At 47.1% G+C, this 22,420-nt stretch overlaps 1 protein-coding gene across 1 annotated transcript in view; it reads right to left on the reverse strand.

Moving 5' to 3' along the window:
* The window catches only part of Ext1 (exostosin glycosyltransferase 1), a 277,737-nt gene extending 261,808 nt beyond the window's left edge, over nt 1-15,929 (reverse strand). The window contains exon 1 of the mRNA XM_040730390.1: nt 14,202-15,929. Within this exon, the coding sequence (XP_040586324.1) occupies nt 14,202-15,163 (962 nt within the window). The 5' untranslated portion in view covers nt 15,164-15,929. The remainder of the gene's footprint in view (nt 1-14,201) is intronic.
* Nucleotides 15,930-22,420: the final 6,491 nt, after the last annotated feature.

The following is a 22,420-nucleotide window of genomic DNA, read 5'->3' on the forward strand; positions in this document are numbered from 1 at the left end:
AAACGAGTATTTTCTTAAAGACACAATATATCATCCCGATGATTGGCACTCTTGGCTGAACTGCTTCTGGAAAATGAAAATCTTTTGCATTTTGGCAACGGTTCCAACAGGTGGTTGGAATTCTGGGCACTTGCCAAACCACCAGGAGGTTCCCCATGACTGGCAAGCTACCGTGTATCACATTGCACACTACAACTATAATGAGCTGTAAACAGATAGGTCAAATGAAAGAAATGAAATTAAGAGAACGATGAGCACACACAAACGGTGAGTCTGAAATTATGAGCCTAATGTGGTCTTAATGAGACAGATGAATAACGGCAGGAACTGTGGTTTCTCACCAGCTGTTTACTATGCACCAAGGTCTGGCCTAAGCATGTGACACGTATCATTACCCATTCAGCCCCCACAATCACAACCCTCTGATGTGGAAACCATCACCATCCCCACGATCACCGACACACAAACAGCCATCGCCCTAGGTCTCGCAAATAGTAACAGAGACACCCCGCTGTAATCCAGATCCCCATTCTGCAGAGGATGCATATGTAACCTCCCGGTGCCTCTGAGCTCCGTGTTGAGAAATGACTGTTCCCTACAGTCTACATGCTGGGCAAGCACAAGCCAACCCCGGTCCTCTAGTTTCTCACCTACCCCATGCAAGGCTTTCACGAGGTAAGAAGAGCAAGTCCCTGAGGTGATTTGGGGATGTGGATTAGCAGCCCAGGTTGGCCCTAAATGCGGGATCCTCCTGCCTCCACCTCCTGAGTGCTGATTCCATAATCTTCCTGCTCATCTCTCTAAAGGAGACTGTCTGACCCCAACTATCCAGAGTGAACTGGACACCAGGTGCCCTGGTATCGGCCCCGCCCCCAGCGCCACAGAGCACACTTCCAACTTGCAAACACACACGCACGACAGTGTGTGCAGACCTGACACCCCCAGTCCCCAGAGAGCTCACAGGAATACTAGAGGGAAGAAACGGAGGGCACCACCCACCTTGCGAAGCTCTTCACATTAGCTCCTCCTCTTCTGTCCCTGCTTCCCACAGGCAATGATTTCGTCACTTATCTTTACGGAAACCTATCATTTATTTTGGCATTTAATCTCTCTTTGCCCTCTATTATCCTTACTTGAGTTCCTCCTTAGACACACGGCAACACATAAAATAAATTCATTAAAATACTACTGGAATCTTTTACCTGCACTAAACACTGAGGTAGTTAAATTTTATCTTAACATAAACTGCTTCTCATTTTTTAAAAATGTACTATAACTCTAAAATCCAAATATAAAAAATTGCAAATTTCTGCTCCTTGAATCCATAAAAGGCCACTGCTCTCTATTTAAAGGGTTGCTACATTGCACCATACTTAAAAATGCGGGCATCATAAAACACGCTGTTTAAAGGTAGCTTTTTAACGTGAATTTTAAAGGCGCCTGTAGCACATAAGAAATGGTGTTTTCACACAAACAAATATTCTCTGCCTCTCAGCAAAGCATTTTACTGTCAGATTCCCCTCTGATTGGATTTTCCAATTCCTTTAGATATACAAAGTCAGCCGTAATTTTGGAAAATAGCATTAGCAACCTTTGGAGGAACATAAAACATAGTTCACACTTAATCAAGTGTCATGTGATGGTCACAAAATACAAGTCAATTTTTAAGACCTACTAAGAATCGAGCAATCGCACCGCAGAGGTTACCTGAGCTAGACACCCTGAGCGATGCCATACGACATGCCTACCTCGGGAGTCCTCATAAGCCAGGGAAGATTCTAAGGGCAGGAAATAGAAGCCAGCAGGAGAAATAACAGTACACTTTCCTTCCACCCCCGCCCCTTGCTTTTTAATTGAATGAGAAATCTCCACATGAATTCATTAGCAGCCTCACAGCACCGTTTCTGTGTGCTTAGCAGCAATGCCTCCAGGACCAGCTTCGATGAAGTGGGGGGGAGAAAAAAGGATGCCAATTTTTTTATTCAATCAATCTGTGGGGCATGGAAGAAATCTCAGGGAGAAACTGCGTGTTCTCCCACATGTAGAACGCAGCCAGTAAAATAGGTCCATATGTAAACTGAGGTACGTGCATACGGGAGAAGAAACAAGACCAAGGAAGGCTAAACCCAAAGAGGTAAGGAAGCCTGAATGAGCTAACGGGCACGAGTTAAGCCAGGGGACCTACAGCTGCCTTTCGTTCTAGCTCTTAATTCTGTATGGACTGTTTTGCTTGTGCGATGGACAACTACATAAAACATACTTGATACTAAAAGGGTCCAATTTAGTGTGAAACTCCAGTTTCCATTCCGAAAGCCATCTCTACTGTATATACGTTCATAACTTGTATTGACTTTAGGTCTAGTTAATTTGGGGCTAGGGTGCTTTTATCTATTTGTAAGTTTTTTATATGTAATAAAAGTTTATTTAGAGAAAAGTAAAGGTGTGGAGTCCTAGTAGCTGGAGACTATTAAAATTAAATGGTAAAGGGGTCCCCCAACAATTTTTCCCTGAGTCCTCATAAATATCTTGGGTTTGTGTGCAGCGAACCCGTTGGTTCACTTGGATTTGGTTTCACTAATTTTTATGCCAACACAATAGTAGCTTTAAAAAAGGGAAAAGGAGAAAGTACCTCTCAAAAAGTACTGAAAGAAATTTCTCATTTGCAAACAAAAGGGAAACCAGGAGAACCAGCAAGAGAACAAAATGAACTTGGAGAAGTGACTGGAAAGCCTGTTTTACAAATGGAAGGGAGTGAGTCCTAACAGACCATATTCTATGAATCTATGGTCAGTAGTGGCAACATTCTAGGTGGGTCAATAAAAATGACCTATTTTAGTTGATACCAGAGCTAGGGGGACTGCTAGGTGGTTAAAGTGTTTCCATACATCATGAAGGCATGTTCATAACTTCTGAACACAAATGAAAACGACAGACCATGGGAGGTAGAGATAGATTCATTGGAAGCTCAAGAGTCAGGGAGCCTGAAGTCCACAGCAACAAGCAGCAATGTCACTGACTCAAACAAAGCGGACAGGCACCTGAGGTTGTCCTCCGACTGCCACACGGGCTTTCCCAGAACTATGTGAGAAAGTCCCCAGCCGTGTTCCCAAGGAGGCTGTCTTCCTTCCATATTTAAAAACCACAAAACCATCTTTTAGTCTTACTTTCACTGGGTGTCCAAAACACTGGCTGATCTTTTCAGAAACCTGGAAGGGCATCCCTAGAGAGTTAGACAGCTGGAGCCAAGATGTATTCACAGAAGTTCCCAGGAGTTCCTAGTCCACAACCATGTCGTGGGGCAACTGTACTTCCCATGATCATGCTTTTCTTCAGAGAACCTAGCATTTCCTAACACGTGGTACCATTTTCGTGATGCATGTCACTGCTGAGTATCTACCGTATGTACATGACGGGCAGGAAAGTATGTTTTGTGCACACTGATTAAAATAACCTCACTCAGGGCTCCTGCCTTCAGCACACATGTAATTTCCTGCAAACAGAGAAACGAAAAGTTAAATAAACGGAAATCCAAAGCTATAGTGGCTATGGTATGTTCTAAGAAAGCACAGACCAGGGCTCCAGGAAGCAACTCTAGAAGTGAGAAATTGCAGGGTGGCAGCTTTCCAGAAGGCTGTAGGAAAAGGAAGCAGAAAGAGGGGTGTGGCTCTCACTTGAGGAAGGGATGAAGTTGAGGAAACAGACCAGAGGCCATGAGGTGTCAACTACCAATGAGAAGCCCTGGGGCATGGTAGTGCGGTGATCATAGTTTACAACAGCAATATCACAGACGAGTTCATGAACTCTCGGGGTGCTGGAGCATAGGCCGGATACATGGTGGAATCCATTCTAGGCTTCCACCCATGAGTTCTCATCTCTAAGAGTGTGAGCGTCCTGTGCCTCAACATGCTTACTGGGACAACTCTGGGACACAAACTAGAGGTTTCCTCATCTCCTCCTGGCACCGCCTTTCTCTGCATCTCAATTTCTCATGCCCACCTTGGGCATGCAGGCAAGACGCTAAGGTTAGCTTGACTGACAAATTTCCAAAAGGATAGCTTATTCTTAATGGCACCCAAATATTTTTATATCACCCACCTGATTAAGCAAGTTATAGAAATGGACTGGGTTTTTTTCCACTTTATTACAGAGGAGTACACACAAATGATGCTTCGGGGTCAACCCTAACAAACTACAGTGTAGCTTATCAAATATTTACCGAGGCTGTACTGGGTGACAAGGTACTAACTACCCAAGACTCGGAGGCACAGCCACTGCTGTGTGTGCGGCATGGAGGACACGCTCTTGAGCGCTAGGCCAGCTATTCATAAACTGCCAGGCAACCCCCAGGCCTACTTTCTTATATTTGTCTTGTCAGCTGTCCCATCTTCCCAGATCTATTTGCGAGACTCCAACACGTGCCTCTAAATTTACAGCTTCAAATCTACTCTATCTGGGAAATCAGATTTCCAAAATACTTAGAATTCTCTCTCTAAACTTGATGAAATCAATTCCAGGTGAAAACCCAAGTGATGCTCCACCCGTCAATCAAACAGGCAACAACGGATGAGACGCTGGTCCTGTTGCTGCCAGAGAGGACTACTCAAAAGCCACTAAGGTTGACAGCATAGGCCTGGAAGTCAGAACACCTCCATTTCTATAGTCTGGCTGTGCTAATAATGTAGGTTCAATTTAAGATTCTCTGCCTCTGTTTCTTCACTTGAGCAAACTGTACTTTCTTGCTGAGCTCAGAGAGAAGGTGCAACCCAACCAGCACACAGCAGAATCTCCATAAATGCCAGCGGCTGCTGCCATCCCCTGAGCTCAGACACAAAAGTGCCAACAGGATATGGCTTCAACAGCACCTGCCGCAGCAGCGAAACTTCCCCTAACCACAATCCCCTGTTCCAGGAAACAACTTCAAGATGTGCTTTGCAAAAGGAGATCCACCTGTTCTAGAGCCTAAGGCTTGATAGCAATTGGTGTCCGGAGTCCCAGAAGCAGAATTTCCCAGTGGGCCTTTCTATACTATTGAATCACGCATTATAACCTGGGGCAACTATCATTCCAGTCCTCATCCCAAGGGGGTTTATTTATAATCACCTTTTGCAATCACTTATTTTTCCAATAATCTTTGCAAAAACAAAAAAACAAAAGCAAACAGTCCATTTGCAAAAGAGTGGTGCTGTGACAGGGAGATCCCGCCACTGACCGGGTCTCCACCCCACCCAAGGCTTGGCCTAGCATGAATGCCAACTCCTTAGAAAAACAAGGATCACTGGAAAAGTCAACCAGACTTGGTTTCCCACCAGACATAGACAACGAACAGCCGTAAGCAGAGACTAACCGGTGATGGTCAGCAGCCACAGAGGAGCAGAAAAGCTGTCCGGGACAGAAGCAAATCACCTCGCCTACGTATAGTATCATATCCCCAGAACTCAGCAGAGCAGTCTCAGGTTAGTTTCTGTCTCCTGTCCCCTTACAATAAATCCTGTAACTTGAGGTGGCCTGAGAGATTTCTGAGCTTGTCACTGTAGCCCAAGAACCTGCTGAGCCAGCTCAAGGAGACTGCTAAAAGTGGCTGGGTTCCATTCACACAGTGTGGCTCTCCACATGTCACCCTGGGCTGGCAATGGCAGATGCAGAAGGAATAACCCCGCATTCTCGAGGCAGGGAACACAAAGGGACGTGGGACCAATAAAATGCTGGACTCTCCCAGAGGCCACCCTCTCCCCCTGCCATCTGCCACCTCCAACATGAAGACCCCACACAGGTCTTGCCACATCCCACAGAGCGACGATTAAAGAGCAGAGCACCTACCTACGCCCCATTGCAGGGAAGAGATGGGCAGAGACAGTTCCCGGGCACAGTTACAAAGAGCCAAGTTATGAAACTAGCTGAGCCACTATACGGCTGCCTGGACCACGACGACGGGAAGATGGTTTTAATAACACCACCACCCTTGAGAGCACATTAGCATTTACAAGGTACACTCACATCCATCACTCCTCTTCTGAGCCTCTTCAGGACACTGTAAGGCTAGTAATCTAATCTGTTTCCAGATGCAAAACCAAGGCTGAGAGGTGAAAAACCTAGCCGAGGAATCCTTGTGAGTCAGTTATCCCCTGGCTCAGAAGCCCGGGCTCTGCCTTCTACAGCTTCACATAAGGGACAAGGTAAAATGGAAGTGGGTATTGCTTCAAATCTCTCAGTGCTATCAAAAGGAGTTATGTTACCAAACAATAAAAAAGTCTTGAAAATAAGGAATTAAACTGCTCTCTCTATCTCTCTATCTCTCTCTCTCTGTCTCTCACTGTGTGTGTGTGTGTGTGTGTGTGTGTGTGTGTGTGTGTGTGTGTGTGTGTGTGTGTGCCTAGTTTAAAGGCACTTGGAGCAATGCACTTAGGTTTAAGAATTGCTTACGTGGCTGTCCCGAGGTGAAGAACCTGCCCAAACTCACTTCCCATGGACCACGGAGTCTACAATCAAAGGGGAAATAGAAGCAAGGCCTAGACCGATACCAGATGCTATGAGAAGAACATCTCCCCCAAGTAGGGTCAGCAGACCCTGAGACCCCCAGAAAGCAAGCACTGTGTTTGGTGAGAGAAGGCTAGGGCTGCCAGCGTTGTAAAGAGTCCAGAGAGGTTTCTGGCTGGAGCCAACACAAAACTTCAAAGGGAACAGAGCCTGGAGTTTCAAAGACCCCTGCAGGGCCAATTACCACCTACCCTGTTTATCTAAGCTGTCATTTAATGACGGCCACTTCCCGAACTGGGTGCTTTGCCTCACCTTAAAAAAAAACGCCTACCACCCTAGAGGGATGAGGGGTGGGGGATGGGCACACAAGTCCTCTGTTGTTTGTGAGAGACCTGGGTCACAAGGCAGGCACTCCAGTGAAATTCATCCTCCAAAAGTAAGAGAATACAAATGGTGAAAGTATGATACAGCTATGAGCTGAAGAGAAAGAAAAGTGCTCTCAAAAGTCCCACTTTCGAAGTCACTTTGGTAGGACAGCAAAATGCTCCTCAAAAGCGTTGAGAGAAAACGTCCAAAAGACGCTTAGTTCTGGTTTCAACTATTCCAAAGCAGAGAGGTCAGCCCGTGGAAAGCCGGGAGCTGTGCTTACCAAAGAAGAGGCCCCGGCTTGAGCACGTGGGCAGCTTGGACAAACAGTGAAGTTAAGGTTTATTTACCACTGACTAAATAATTCACACAGCTGGACAAAGCGTTAGGACAGGCAGAGATAAAACAACACAAACACAAAGTTAGGCGGCTCCGTCAAACTTTAACATGGCCTAGCTCTCACAATGGGGCAAGAAATGTCACGCAGTGTCGCTCTGCTGCATGCTGAGCCTTCCCCATTCCCCTCAAAAGCCGACAGATAACCTTTTGCGACACGTGTGCACATGCGTATGTGTGATGTGCACATGTGTGCGGCCATATGGAGGACAGAAGCCAATGTCATTACGGGGTGTCTTGCTCAAACACTTGACCTAATTTCTGACCCCCGAGGCTCACCAATTGTACTAGAAGTGTCACCAGCAAGCACCAAGCATCCTCTGGTCTCCAACTCCCCAGCAATGACATTATAAGCGCGCATAGCTGGCTTTTTACATGGGCGCTGGAAATCCAGACTCCTGGCCTCATGCTCACTGAGCGATGGCGCCACTTGCGTTCCTTTCGAAACAACAGTTTTACCTGAATTATGCATGCGTGGGCCGCACCCTGGCCAGCAGCACTGTCTTTTGTCCTAAAGAAGTGGTCCTCAACCTTCCTAACACTGTGACCCCTTAATACAGTTCCTCATGCTGTGGTGACCCCGAACCATGCAATCAGTTTCGTTGCTACTTCATAACTGCAATTTTGCTACCGGTATGAATTGTGATGTAAATATCTGTGTTTTCTGGTGGTCTTAGGCGACCCCTTTGAGAGAGTTGTTCGACCTCCAAAGGGGTCAGGACCCATGGGTTGAGAATCGACGTTCCAGAGCTGAGGCTCTGAGAGCAATGGGTGTCCTGTGTCGAGAAGCAGAATCTCCCAGTGGGTCCTTCTATGTTAGAGGAACACGCATCTACCTGGGGCAACTGTCATCCTGGGTCTCATCCAAGGGGGTCCGTTTATAATCCCCCGAGAGCAGACAGGAAGGGACAGGACTTTTCAGTGACAGCAGAGGTCTCTGTGAAGAGTCCAGGGAGACTGAAAAGCTGAATCCATGCAGGCCAGATTGCAATACTCATGAAGCTTCCCTTCAAGGAGTTCAGGGCTGGTATGTCAGAACTGAAGTCCTTTCCCTGCATGTGCAAGCGAATCCATTCCTTGGGAAGCAAGAAAAAAAGCAACGAGAGAAGCATCTGCTGTGTTTATTCTCCGGGGCACTAGCATTTGGAAGGACTGAAAGTATGTAGGCTCGGGGATCGAAAGGCCCTGGTTACAGGATCATTAATTAGTTCATCAGATGTAATTCCTTGCTTGCTTTTCTAACCTTGGTACCCTACTTTCTAATGGGTGAAGTGGATCCACGATTCACTTGTCCAAAAGGTTTCGGCGAGCTAGGGAAGGTTAAAGTCCAGTAATAAGCATTCTTCCAGTTTGGAAGGAGGGTAGTGAGTTTGAAGCCGACCCGTGTAGAAGAGACCCTGAGTGAAAACAGTTATTACATTCCATCGAAGAGGAGCCCCCATGTTCATGCCTGGAGACTGCAGAATCCAATGACCACTTCGCCTGAACTCACACACAGCGTTGGTGGCTGAGTGTCAGGAAGCAGTAGCAGGCTATGGTGAGAAGACGGAGAACTGGGAGCCAGAGAGCCTGGGCTACCGCCCAAGATCTGCCACGTACAAGCTGGGAAGCCTTGGACCAGCTCCCTCGGCACCTCCAGCTTCAGCTTACACACCGGTATGATGCGCCAGCAAGATAGGCTGCAAGGTGGCTGCGGGCAGGACAGCCTGGTCCTACCTACCAAACCTTTGATCTGACACTGACACGGTCACCAACAGAGTTTTTCTAGAACCCTGTCCTGTGACAGTAGATCCTCCAGGACAGGGCAAAGCATAACCACCTGACAGTACGGTGTCTCCTCTTGACAATTCTGTGCCACCCAGGCTGGAGTCAAGAGGACCAAAGGTGGCCTCCTCTCGGACAGACAAGGCCGAATCTTAGGTCCTTGTCATTAACTACAGTAAAATCTGTTAGGCCCATAGCTAGGGTAACAGACACCACTCAACACTTCTTACTGTGAGCTCAAACAAAATGCACATATGCCTCCAAGTAGTGCTAGCATTCCCCCAACCTTAATTCCTTGTGAATCAGGCTCTCAGGGGGGTCTCTGCAGACAGGTGTTCACAAAAGGAAGGAAACTTGGGGGAAGAGGGCACAGCCTCCCTGTCAGAAGACACACATGTTGACTTCATAGCCTGGCCCAGGACTATGATTTCTAATCTGTGGGTTATTTTAGGATCATTTTGCATCCTTAACACAACTGTGGGGAGAAAGGTGCTCGTGTTTTACATTTGAAGTCTTGACTCGCAGTTCCTGCCTTTCACTTGGGAGGAGGAAAACATTTACTGAGGAGTTAGGCCTGGACCATCAGGAACTTGCTCCAAGTGTCTGTCAAGCCTCCTTAGGATAAAGGAGGAAAAGGAGAGAAAGCCCTTCTGGGTCAAGACTTGTCTAAAGCGCATCTTCCTTCCTCTACAAGGACCTCTGAATTCAACTTGTTTGGTCAATTTGATCTGTTCCCTAAGTTCTTAAGGCCAAATAGAAAAGTCTCAATAAAACAAAATAAAGCATTAAAAAGAAGAAGCAGTGAAATTAAGCACTTTCGGGGACACATCCACCTTAAGTAACAATAAAAGGAAACTGTGAACCCCACAGCAAGGTTCTGAGGATGTCCTCTCAGGATTTGCACCAACCTTTAAGCTATGTGACAAACTGTACATGCATCTTTTTTCTTTTTCATCACCTGCCAGTCACCCATGGAAAGTTTTCACCAAGTTGCAGAAATACCAACCACCACTCGGATGTCCTGGGGGCTGAGAGTTTCCAAAGTGGTTGCAATTAGAAATGGAAGAGAGCTGACTAATGAAAACTCCCAAAGGCCATTCTAGAGCCTACAGTCATCGGAGTTCTGACTGGTCCCGAAAATTTGCCATGCTTTAGTTTCTATTCCTAAGAACTGAGAGTGCTAGAAGCTAAAAAAACGATCACCTACCTACAACACGCCCTGGCTGGGGCTCATGAGGTGACTCAGTAGGGAAGGGCACTTGCCTCCAAGCCTGAGGGTGTGTGTTCGATTCCCAGAGCTCATCTAAAGAAGAGAACTGGCTCCAAGTTGTCCTCTGACCTCCATAGGCCCATGTGCACACACATGCACTACAGGTATGTTTTGGTTTCTAAATACCAGCAGAGTACAGCTTTGGGGAACACAGAAAGGGGTCCAAAGATCTGCACTGTCTTTTGAGTGTCCTCAGCAAAGTTGCTTGAAAACAATTATGGGGGGGGCAAAAGTAGATGTCACCTCTCACTACCTTCTCCTCCTTGTGTTTGAGATAGCCAAACTTGAAGTTCCCTAATAATGACCTTCAAAGGGATCTGAACTGTGACCTTCAGGCAAAGGCTCAGTAAAGACGCCAGAGGAGCCCTAAGGATTAGAAAGGGGAGTGTTTCTCCAAGGCCTCACTCCTGATCCCAACAGACACTCACTCAGTCGCTGCTGCCTATACCTGTTAGGACATGCAACTGAAAGCTGGGTGTGGTGGTGCTTGTATTAACCCCATCACTCAGGGGACACAGAGACAGTGGATCCCCGAGTTCAAGGCCAGCTTGGCCTAGAGAGCAAGTTCCAAGACAGACGGAGATACAGAGAAATCTTGCCGGGCTGGACGTTGGTGACGCACGCCTTTAGTCCCAGCACTCGGGAGGCAGAGGCAGGAGGATCTCTGTGAGCTCAAAGACAGCCTGGTCTACAGAGCGAGTTCCAGGACAGGCTCCAAAGCAATACAGAGAAACCCTGTCTCGAAGAAAAAAAAAAGAGAGAAAGAAATCTTGTCTCAAAAAACCTAAAAAGATATGTAAATGGTAAGGACTATGTGCATCATAAAAAATAGGTGTTTAATATAATCTTGGAAAGCTGGGTCAAAGTTTACAGGAACCAATTTTTTCCCTAGCACAAAATTATCCCCATTCATTGGATGGAGCTGTTCTACGCTGGTGTGATCCATGTGTGGTTTTTCACAAAATCGCAAGTGGGACAGGAATCCTCAACCATCTGACTTTCAACATACAGCATCACATACTATCACTGGAAGCAACTATTCTTGGAGTTGAAGCATCTGCTTATGTTCTACTAGCCTAACTTGACGAAGGTGCCACAAATTTCCAATCTAGTTATCAGATCTGGTGTCCAAGGCAAACTTGCATGAGAGTTGCCTGCAGAAGCAAATTAAGTTGAAACCTTTTCATAGGCACTTGCTAACGAAGAAGAGAAATAGATAAAAAACTGATCCTGTCTTTACAGCAGGCCGGTCACCAAGTGAAGGCTTGGCGCGCCCTGGAAACAGCCTAAACCCTGGGTAGAAATCAACTCTAGAGTGGCTTCCATGTAAGAAGCCAAATCTTCAGGGACCACTTTCGCGAACCTGACTTCAGCATCTCCCCCCTCCTCTTCAAAGGTCTGGGGTCGTTCGCCTCAGTGGAGTCCTGCAGGCCCCAGAGTAGGACCACATCAGACGCTCTTATTTCAGAGTGTAGCTAGCACAGGAGTGTCTGCTACGAAACACACTGCTTCCAGAGTTCTGTATTCTGGTGTCATCTCTGTATTCCGAAGTCAAAAGCAAAGGCTGATAGTATTCGCAAGTAACGATTTTGATAATCCAAGATGGGTAAGGAATTAAAACTTTAGGAATGCCAGGCTGGTGAGGGCCAGTGTCCTGCACTGCTAACCTGTCCTATTAAACAAAGTTAGGGCTGGGAGGAGTGTAAAAGGGAACATAAAACCAAGGAAAACCCTGCTGAGGGGGGGGGGAGGGGAACAAACTTGCTTTCTTTCTAAGTGCCACATTTCCAAAGAGATATGATCCCAAGGTTCTGACCCAGGTGGTTTTTAAACATAAGTCAGGAAAAGGTGAAAGATGTCAGATTTTTTTTGGCCCAATCACAGCAAGGTGAAAAATCAATTACATTCAACTAGCAAAACGAAGTTGCATGGAAGCCAGCAAGCCTACACGTTTCTTCATCCCTCCTCTCTAGAAAGTGAAAGTAAGCTTTACACAGAAAAATATAAAGAATTAATAATGACTGTGGGAAAAAGACCACAACGAAGATATGTCTGGAGGCCCAGAACTCAGGCAATGCCCCAAACACAAGGCAAGTTTCCTAAGGTGCAAGCTCTCTTCTGCTTTTCCAGAATGAAGAACGCCCTGATCTTTCTATAAAATGTGGCGAGATTTCTTTAGAAGACATCAAAAGAGGAGGCTTGCCTTATCAGGTTACTCTCTACAACACACCAGCCAAAGAAATTCCTAGAAGGCACTGTTTTCTTAGAGGCGCCCCCAGAATTCAAAGTAGATGTCCTTTAAACAAAGCAGTTTATTTCTGACCACAGTTTAAGACTATTTTGTGAGGGAAAAAAATTCACTCCGTTACAACAACACTCAATATTCACACATAACTTCCCCGTGTAGGAAAATATAGATTCACAATTGATCCTAGCCTTGGGCTGTTCCTACACTTGAAATGGAAAAGGTCCTAGGGGTTCAGAAGCAGAATCGGGAGTATTTGATACATCCTCTCTCTATGATCAAGTCGGAGAGGACTTTAATTTCCCTTGCAGTCACTGCCATGGAGACCAGAGAGTCGGCGGGATTCCATGGACAACAATCACACCTTTCATTTCAGGGCCCCTTTCCCACCCTACCCCTTCCGGATCCAATCAGGTTTGGGAAGCATTTCCCCTACTCTGCATTTCATGAATCAATTGCACAAGCGCCCAACCTCTGCCTGTTCCTCTTGCAGTCAGCTGAGAGGTTTCCCCTTCCTTCCCTGGATAGCACAAGGCTGCTCTGGTTTTTAACTGGCGTAAAGTGGAAATGCACCATAGGAGCCCGCTAACTCTTTCCCAGCCAGAGGCAAGTGAGAGTCTGGGGCACTGACCTCGCCTATCAGGAAACTGACCTGCTAGCCTCGGCTTCAAACAGATTTGTGGATTCTACCTTTGACCTGAAATCCTGCGTGTCAGCTACTGTTAGAGACAAGGAAAAGGAAGACTTGAAAGGGGCTACAAAGTAACCAACTCAGTTACTTAGCAACTACACAAAACTCTGCTCTCCACCGAGGCTAAGGAGGCCTCTCCAGCCCATTCAAAGACTAACAGTCTACATTTATATGCAAATAGATAAAGACAAAGAGGAATGGGAAATCTAAATTAGCTAGGGTAGTTTACCACAGTGGGCCTGAGGCCCAGATTTTAAAGTTTCTCCAGAGAAGGCAGGGCTTATACATACAAATGAACGAACGAATGAATGAATGAATGATGACTACATTCAAAGTCTGAGGCCTTCACCAACTTACACTCTACCTTTGTAAATACCAATGCTGTGGAGCAGTCACAAGTTGGGTAGCTAAAAATCTACGTATTAGTCCAGCTAGCAAGAACCTAAAAGCTTAGGGGAAAAGACAAAAATTTAATCCTGGCAAACTCCACGGAGAACAGGTACTGTTCATGAAGAAAACAATCATCATAGGGGCGAGTACCTGTGGACCAGGACAGACTCAGTGTCTCTCCGGGTCTCCAGACACCCCGCAAACCTTCTCCAGTACCCCCCCAACCCCAGTGAAGCCCAGTTTCCAAACTTGGATCAGAGCCCCGCAAAGCACACAAGACACACACACACACACACACACACACACACACACACACACACACACACACACACACACACGGGTCGTGAATAGTTTTCAAAGTATCCGGGAGACACCTCCTCCTACTTGACTGGAGAGAGTACTGTCGAGTTTGCCTGAGGAGCTCAAACTCGCTCTCCTCCAACCCTGGAGCCCGGCTACTTGGTCCTAGGCAAGCAGGAAGCCCCAGCTCCGAGGGCTGGCTTCTCCGCCTCCTCCACCCGGCATCCCCCAACCTCGCACACCTGGGCTCAGGCATCCAGGGCCCAGGGCTGAGCCTCGACGGGCGGGCGGCAGCCCTCACTTACTTCTCATACTCCGTGTTGTCTCTGTCGCAGCGAGAATCCTTGTGCTTCTGCCAGTCTTTGCCATGCCTGCAGGTGGTGAGGAGTACGACGTCCTCCCCGTTATGGACGTGATATAAGGCATTCCTGGTGTCTGACCCTATCCCCGTCAGGTACCTCTTCCCCTTGAATACCAACATGTACTTCCTGAGAGGAGGGATGGTGTTAAATTTCAAAAAGCCCCTCTCCCCTCCTGTCCTGGGATGATCCTTAGAAAAGAGGGGAATGGAAACATCAAAGTTGGGTCGGAAGTTTTCAGTACTAATGCTGGCTTTGGCCAGCATCGCCTGGCCGATGTCAAACCCCACGTCCTCGGTGTAGTCGGGCCAAGTGCCAGAATATAAATTAAAAATTAAATGATTCCTACCATTGTTCCACAAGTGGAGACTCTGCACTTTGGATCTCAAATTGTGCACATACTGAGGTGATAACTGATCTCTGTCTAAAGTATCCAGACTCAGGACAAAGAGGCACGCCTGGCTGGGATCCGAGGTGTAGAACCTGGAGCCCTCGATGGCCGCTAGAATGTTTTGGTAACTTTCGGCGATTTTCTCCCCTTTCTGCTGCGGGTAGACGTAGACTTTGAAGCCGTTTTTCTTGCAAAGGGTGAAATCGAAGCAGGACTCCATGCGGCACTTCTTGCCTTTGTAGATGCTGGAGTTGGCGTCTCGCTTCTGCCGGGGGGAAATGGGCACGCTGGAGTCCTCGTTTTCCAATTGATCCCAAGGAAAGAAGGGGCGCAGAGCGTCCGGGAAGCGGGGCCAGAAATGATCCGGACCGGGCTGGTGCAAGCCATTCCGACCACTGTGCTCTTCTCTCCGGCTGTGGCTCCTCGATGCCCTAAACTGCACGCCTCCGAAATAAAACAAAAGGGCGAGACAAGAGCCAGCTGAGAGCAGGATGAAATAGCGTTTTTTGGCCTGCATGTGTCCTGCCTGGGTCAAGAGGATTGTAAATAAACACAAGAATCACCCAAGTTTCCCAATCGACACTTTCAGCTCCAGTCCGCCATCTTCCCGCCTGTAAAGACTTCAAACTCTCCGCTCCCACCTTCTCTGGATGCCTTTCCCCAAGCCGTGGACTGATCCAGCGCATGTGGGCGATTTCTTTAACTTTCTCCCCTTCGGTCTTTCATCTTTGGGCTGCACAATGAATGCACAGGCGGGAGAGAGAGCCGGGCAGGAGGTCTCGCACCCAGGGCGGGCGGGCGGGCGAGCAGCGGGGCTGCAGTCTTCTCGCATGCAACAAGACCGGGAGGGGGAGAAAAAAAAGAAAAAGAAAAGAGAGAGCCGAGCGGCGAAAAGAAAAGAAAAGAAAAAAAAAAAAAGCTCCCGATAGATACCCAATCAATGGCAAGACCGGAGCGCCTGGCTCGCCGCTCGGGGTTCCGACTGTCGGCGGCGCGGAGAACGAGCCCGGGGACAGCAACTTCAACTCATCCACCACGGACTCCTCGGGTGCAGAGCGAGCGCTACGGGTTCCAACAAGTCAGCCCGCCCCGGCTCCCGGCCGGCTAGTGCATCTTGCAGCTGGGGCGCCGTAACCTCACAAACCCCTGCATGTTCCCTTTCTTCCCTTCTGCAGCGGCTCGCACACTCCGCGCCGGTGTTTACTCCTGCGCTCGCTCGCTCGCTCGCGGGGCCGGCTCCCCGGGCGCGCGGCGGCCCGGCCGGCTGCACGAGGCGGCGGCGGCGGCGGCGGCGGGGAGGCGGCGGCGGCAGCGGCGCTGGCGGTGGAGGTGGCCGCGGCGGCGGCGGTGGCGGCGGCGGCGGCGCGTCCTCCCCGCGCGAGGGGCAGTGCCGGCCTCGGAGCGGCGCTTCGCAGGCCTCCGCGCTAGCTAGCGCTGCCGGCCGCCGCGTTCGGTCGCCGAATGTTACCCGGTTCTGAATGTTACACTTACACATTCCATTCCCGACACGACAGCGCTGACCTCATCCATCCACGCAGCCCGCGCTGCCATTGGCCGGGCGTCACGTCCGGGTGGGGCGGGGCTTCCGCTGCGCCCATTCATAACCCCCCGGCGGCCCGGAGGAGGCGCCGGCGCGGGCGCGGGCGCGGGGACCCCGGGACGGGCCTCGGTGCCGGGTGGCGGGCCGTGGGCGAGCCGCTCGGCCCGGCCGGGTGTCGCCCACCACCGCTGGCCTTTCGGCAAAGGCCGGGCCCTCCCCTACCCCCGCCCCCTCCACCGAAGGCGATCTGGACCAGGCCGGCCCCCCGAGGCGCGGGCGGAGGGATGGGGACACGCCCGGCTCAGCCTGCTGCTGGCTCGGGATGCCCGGGGTCCCCACGAGCCAGCCGGGAACGCCCGGGGGCTGAGAGGACCTGGTGGGAGGATGCCTGAAAATGAAGAAAGCCAGGAGGAGTGGGGTGGGGACTTCGTGGAAAGCGAGCGCCAGTCGGGATGTTTCTTCGACCCGCTGAGGCCCCAATTTTTTTTTTTTTTTTGTATTTTCTTTTGTACGTTTAAACGGACTTCCTAAGTCCCCTGTGTAACCCATCCGTTTTTTCTGTCTTCCTCACGGAGACACCCATCCGCGACGATAAAGAGGAATTGTCACAGTCCGGAGGAGCCGTTGGCGGTTCTCCACCCGTGCTTGGGAGCTCGAGAAAACACCTCCTAAGCCCTTCTTGATCTGCTGGCCCTCGCCTCGTCCCTGAATCCCTCCCACCTGTTCTTTTCACGGGCCAGGAGGGACCTAAAGGCTGAAGAGAAGCCATTTCATTTTGCCCCCGTTTGTGTTGTTCTTGGGGTGGTGTTTTTAAGATGTCACCTGCCCTCGCTATAGAAGGGAACCTTTGCAGAAGAAAAAAAATGTGTGTGTGTATGTATATATATTATATATATATATATATATATATATATATATATATATATAGCTTTATTTACCCTAAATGTACCATGGTTGTTCCTTCCTTTGGTTGACCTTCCATTGACTCCCTTTCCCCAAGCCTGTCATCCAGGGTGAACTTAATTGGATGATTCTGATAAACCGGTCTTCTCAAGGAAGCGCCAGTGCCTCAAAGGTGTGCTAAACTCCTGAGCATTTCTTAGCCTCAGAGCCTGAATTCTGATTTAGACCCCTTCCCACCCTAGCCCAAGCTGGACAAGCAGTTGCCTAGGGCAGCAAGCTGTTTGGTGATTGTTTATTGTGGGAGTGTCTGAGCTGGGAGCAGACACATCCCTACCTCCCTGGGGCTATTGAAATCCCCAACCATGGTACAGTTACAATAGGGCAGAGTGGAAAGTTTTCAAGCTTTGTTGTTTCAGATTTGTTTGAATAAAGAAGGGATGTGGGTGGGCTATTACGGTGCATTCCTGAAGCTTCTGCCCACGTTGGACTTGCCAAAGATGAGGCAGCTTTATAAATTTATTTTGTCCCCACCACATGATTTAGAGAGGGCCGAAACAAGGGTAAGGGTTCACTCATCTTCCAAATAGGATGAGAACCATGCAGGTAAAGACAGTTATTGGGGACCCCTGTGACCCCCAGCTCTCTGTTATGAACAGTCTTCAAGGCAAGAGTTCTTTCTGCTGAGAGCTGGGTGTCAAACACCTCCATTCTGTAGAAGGTAGGACTTTCCTCTCTCTGCTTTTGCAAGTGTCTTGCTTTTCTTGCCTAACTATGGTGAATTCCCTCACCTCACAGCCCAGTGTTAATTACATTCACACCCCATAGTGGTTTGTGTTATGTGAGGAAAAATGGTATTGAAAATGAGGGGAAATGGGTTCCACCCATGTTTCTGCTGTTGACTAGTGCCTTAAGCCTGTGTATTGATCTCATTTCACCCTTAGCTTCTCGTTGATTAGCCTGGAATAATGCCTTTGTCTTTTAATCAGCCAATCTCAATTTGTAATGTATACATTTCTCTACATCGGATGTCTCTATAATGGATGTCATTACCCATAGTCTACACTCCAAAAACCCAGAGGCAGTCTATAGTAACCTCTACAATAGCTTCATCAGTGCAACACCCCTACTCTGAACTTTTCACCACGTCTTCTCACCTTCTGTTATTTTCTTACTGATATCTTCTTTTAATATTTGTTTATGTGTATGGATGTTTTGCCTACACGGGTGGATGTGTACCACATACAAGCCTGTTGCTCATGGGAGTCAGAAGAGGTTATGACATCCCCTGGAAATGGTGTTGCTGATGACTTCGAGCCATCATGTGGGTGTCAGAAAGTGAATTCTAGTCTTCTATAAAAGCAATAAATGCTCTTAACTGTTGAACCATCTCTCCAGCCTTGATATATTTTCTTTTTTGTCTGCTGTTAAACTAGAAGGGATAGTCTTACTCTTTTAGGGTGTGTGTGTGTGTGTGTGTGTGTGTGTGTGTGTGTCTGTGTGTATGTGTAGAAGGACTTGTGAAGGCTGCGGGCATCTGGTCATTGTGTGTGCTAAGAAAAGAACTTGGGTCATCTGCAACAACAGTACCTGTTCTTAACCACTGAACTATGGCCCCAGCCTAGTCTTGCTTTTTAATCCTTAGGGCATGGGGCAGCTCCTAAACTCGGGTAGAATTCAAATACTGGATTAAACGAATTAATGAATGGATGATTAAAAAATGCCTTGAACGAAGTTGCAAAGAGAGGTCTCATTAGGACAAACAATAAAAGCAAAGATAAGTGATTCAGCTAAGAAAATGTTCTGCAGGGCAAAGATAACAGTCAACGGAATGAAAAAGTAGCTGGTGGTAGGGAAATAGATTAATATCGAAAATATACAAGATCATTAAACTCAATAGCAAAAATAATAAAGGTGGGGTGAAGGATTGAAATAGAGGTGATCACAAAGAAGACTTACAAGTGCCCTCATGGATATGTTAAAAAAAGTATGCTAATCATCAGGGAAATGCAAACTGAAGTCACAAAAAAAAGATGCCCACTCACACCTACTAGAATGGCTATGTGAAGAAGTAAGTTTTGAAAAGGGTGTGAATAAAAGGGAACTCACCTTCCACTGGTGTTTATGTAAGTTAATACTATTTTAAGTATACAGTATTAAGGTTTCCTAAACACATTAAAAGCAGAAGAAGTGATGTCGAATAATCCAGGAATACCTCTGCTTGACTTGGTATAAAGCCAAAGGCAACGAGATCTGTATGTCAAAGAGATATCAGCACTGCCATGCTCATTGTGGCATGATCCTCAATAGCCAAGATATGAAGACAACCTAAACTTTTGTTCACTGATGAATGGATCAGGAAAATGTACATATAAAATAGAATATTGCTTAACCATAAGAGGGAGGGGGATTTTCACTTGCAATAACACATATAAATTTGGAGAATACTATACAAAGAGAAGTAAGCCACACACGGAAACACAAATGCTTCAAGATTGGACTTATGTGTTGGATCAAAAAAACCTTGAGCCCAGGCTGCAGATTAGTGGGAGAGCATTTGCCCAGAATGCAAAAGTTTCAATTACCTGTACCCTCAAAACAAAATAAATTTAAAACTCAATTTAAATATGTATATATATTACATGCATAAATACATGTATATAACAACAGTGAAAGACAGAGGCCATGAATTTAAGAGAGAGCAGGTAGATACATGGGACAGTTTGGATGTGAGAGAGTGGGGAAATGTAATTACAGTATTATCTCAAAAAATTTTTTAAAAATGATTTCTAAAACTTTGAATTCACAGGTGCACAGAATAGGAAAAGTGTTTGTCAGGACTAAAGCAGAAATGGAGAAATGTTGGTTGAAAAAGATAAACTGGCAGCCAGCAATGGTGGCCACGCCTTTAATCCCAGTCTTGGGAGACAGGGGCAGGAGATCTCAGTGAGTTCTAAGCCAGCCTGGTCTACAAAGTGAGTTCCAGAACAGCCAGGACTGTTGCACAGAGAAACCCTGGCTCGAAAAACCAAAAATAAATAAAAAGAAAGAAAGGAAGGAAGGAAGAGAGAGAGAGAGGGAGAGAGAGAGAGAGAGAGAAGAAAGAAAGGAAGAAAGACATGAACTTGCTATTTAAGCTAAATAAGTTTGTGCTCTCAGCATGGTGACTACAGTTAACCATGTGTATTGTCCAAAATGTCGGTGCACATCTGTAGTCCCAGCCCTCAAGAGGGAATAGTGGGGAGATTAGTAGTACAAGAAAGGCCAGCCTATACTACAGGAAACCCTGTCTTTAAAGAAAGAAAATGAGAAAGAAACCAAATAGCACAGGCTGTATTATATATGATCACCCTCTATTTATGAAAGACTGGAGCCCAATACACCCATCTTTAGGTTGTAAACATCCTAAGCTGGAAGGGCATTTAACACCCCTTACCTCCTCAACCATGTTGCTCAGCCACGGAACACTACTGGGTATCTGCTGCTTTCCTCTGTAATCCTAAGCCCATGAGCTGCTGCTCGACTTTGTGCGACAGGATTACACTCTGTTTTGAATTTGCAATTCAGAACAAAATTCAAAGTTTGGTTTATACTAAATATGTATCGCTTTCACACCATCATAAAATGTCCCTCACAAGACAGACAAAGGAAGTGTTTCTTTTAATGTATATAAAACCACGGGCACAAATGATTCTCTAGGATCCTTACGTGTATTTGTTATAGAAAAAAAAAGATGGCTACAAAACACAAGTGTTGCTGGAGTTTCTTGGCCCACATCCCGACACCCTTGAGTCCCAAATAAACACATGGACACTATATTAATTATAAAACTGTTGGCCAATATCTAGGGCTTCTTATTGGCTAGCTCTGTCTTAATTATTAACCCACTTCTATTAATCTAAGTATTTCCACATGGTCTTATCTTGCCAGAAAAGGATCTGGACCTATTACTCCTTGCTCCACTACATGGAGTCTCCTCAAGGTCTCTCTCTGTCTACCTTTCCCAGAATTCTCCTCGCCTCCTAGTCCCACCTATCTTCCTGCCTCTACTGGCCATACAGTGTTTTTATACATCAACCAATAAGCGTAACACACATATAAAAGAACATCCCCCTGTCACACGAGCACAAACTAAATAGTTTATAAATGATTAAATGATCTACAATGTTCATGATCAATGTTAATAAGGTTACACAGAAATTTATTTGGCAGGGGCATGTTGTGATACCCGTGTATGATGACACCTGACAGAATCTGAGGCAGGAAGCATTTCTGGCTGCTAGGAAGGCTAAGAGCTGTTTGTGGTACCCTGAGTTATATGAGAAGAAAGGAAGAGACAAGAGAGCAAGGACCATCCTGGGGCATCGTGAAGGATGGAGACATTCCCTACCAGGGATCAGGAGTCCAGGTGGCAGGTTCTTCCCTTTTCCCGGACAGGATCTTCTACAGGAATCTGAAGCAGGTTGTTTCTGAAGGCCTAGTAGGCAGTTTCTGAAGGATGCATGGTGGAGCATGCTGATATCAATTATCCCAGCAGAAATAGTCAAGGATATGTGTGTAGAGGAAGTGGAGGAGTGGGAGAGGAACCCCACCCTCAAGGAAAGGAAAGGAAGTAGAGTGAGGGGTCTCATCTGGCTTGCACAGGAATACCACTTGGGAAAGCTAGTACCAGCCCAGCAGAGAGACCTGCACAGTGTCTGTGTTAATCTCCGGGTTAGCCCTTCCCAGACACCATCTCTCAATCTTAGGTCCCCAGCACATAATTCTTCCAGCCTAGAACAAACAGGGAGACTGAATCCAGACTGGAGGAGGGAGATGCTAGGAACTCATTCCAAATTTCTTAGAGAAATATTTATTGAGTAGCTCTTCTGTCCCAGTCAGGCCAGAGTCTGGCCACCCCAGACCATAAGGTTACAGAGGAAGTGATGCCTTGTTTCTACAAAGGAAAATGTGGGGCTCGGGTCAAGGTTTTCTGAACTTCTGATTCTCTTTGTTGTAAGCGACAGTCATGTGCATCCTGGGATGTCCACAAGATGTGCCTATCATGGGGTGTAGGCTGCTTAAAACTCAAATAACAAATTTTAAAAAATGGTTTGGGGCTGGAGAGATAACTCAGTGGTTAAGAGCACTGACTGCTCTTTCAGAGGACCTGAGTTCAATTCCCAGCACCCACATGGCAGCTCACCACTGTCTGTATCTAAAGTTCCAGGGGACCTGATAACCATGGCCAGACACCAATATACATTAAAATAAAAATAAATAAAATTTAAAAACTCCACAAGTATCAGAGTCTCCTCTCTGGAGTTTTCCTTTAGTTGATCCGAATGTGACTCT

Source organism: Mesocricetus auratus, unplaced genomic scaffold (assembly GCF_017639785.1).
Source record: "Mesocricetus auratus isolate SY011 unplaced genomic scaffold, BCM_Maur_2.0 Super-Scaffold_100023, whole genome shotgun sequence".
NCBI classification, from domain to species: Eukaryota; Metazoa; Chordata; class Mammalia; order Rodentia; family Cricetidae; genus Mesocricetus; species Mesocricetus auratus.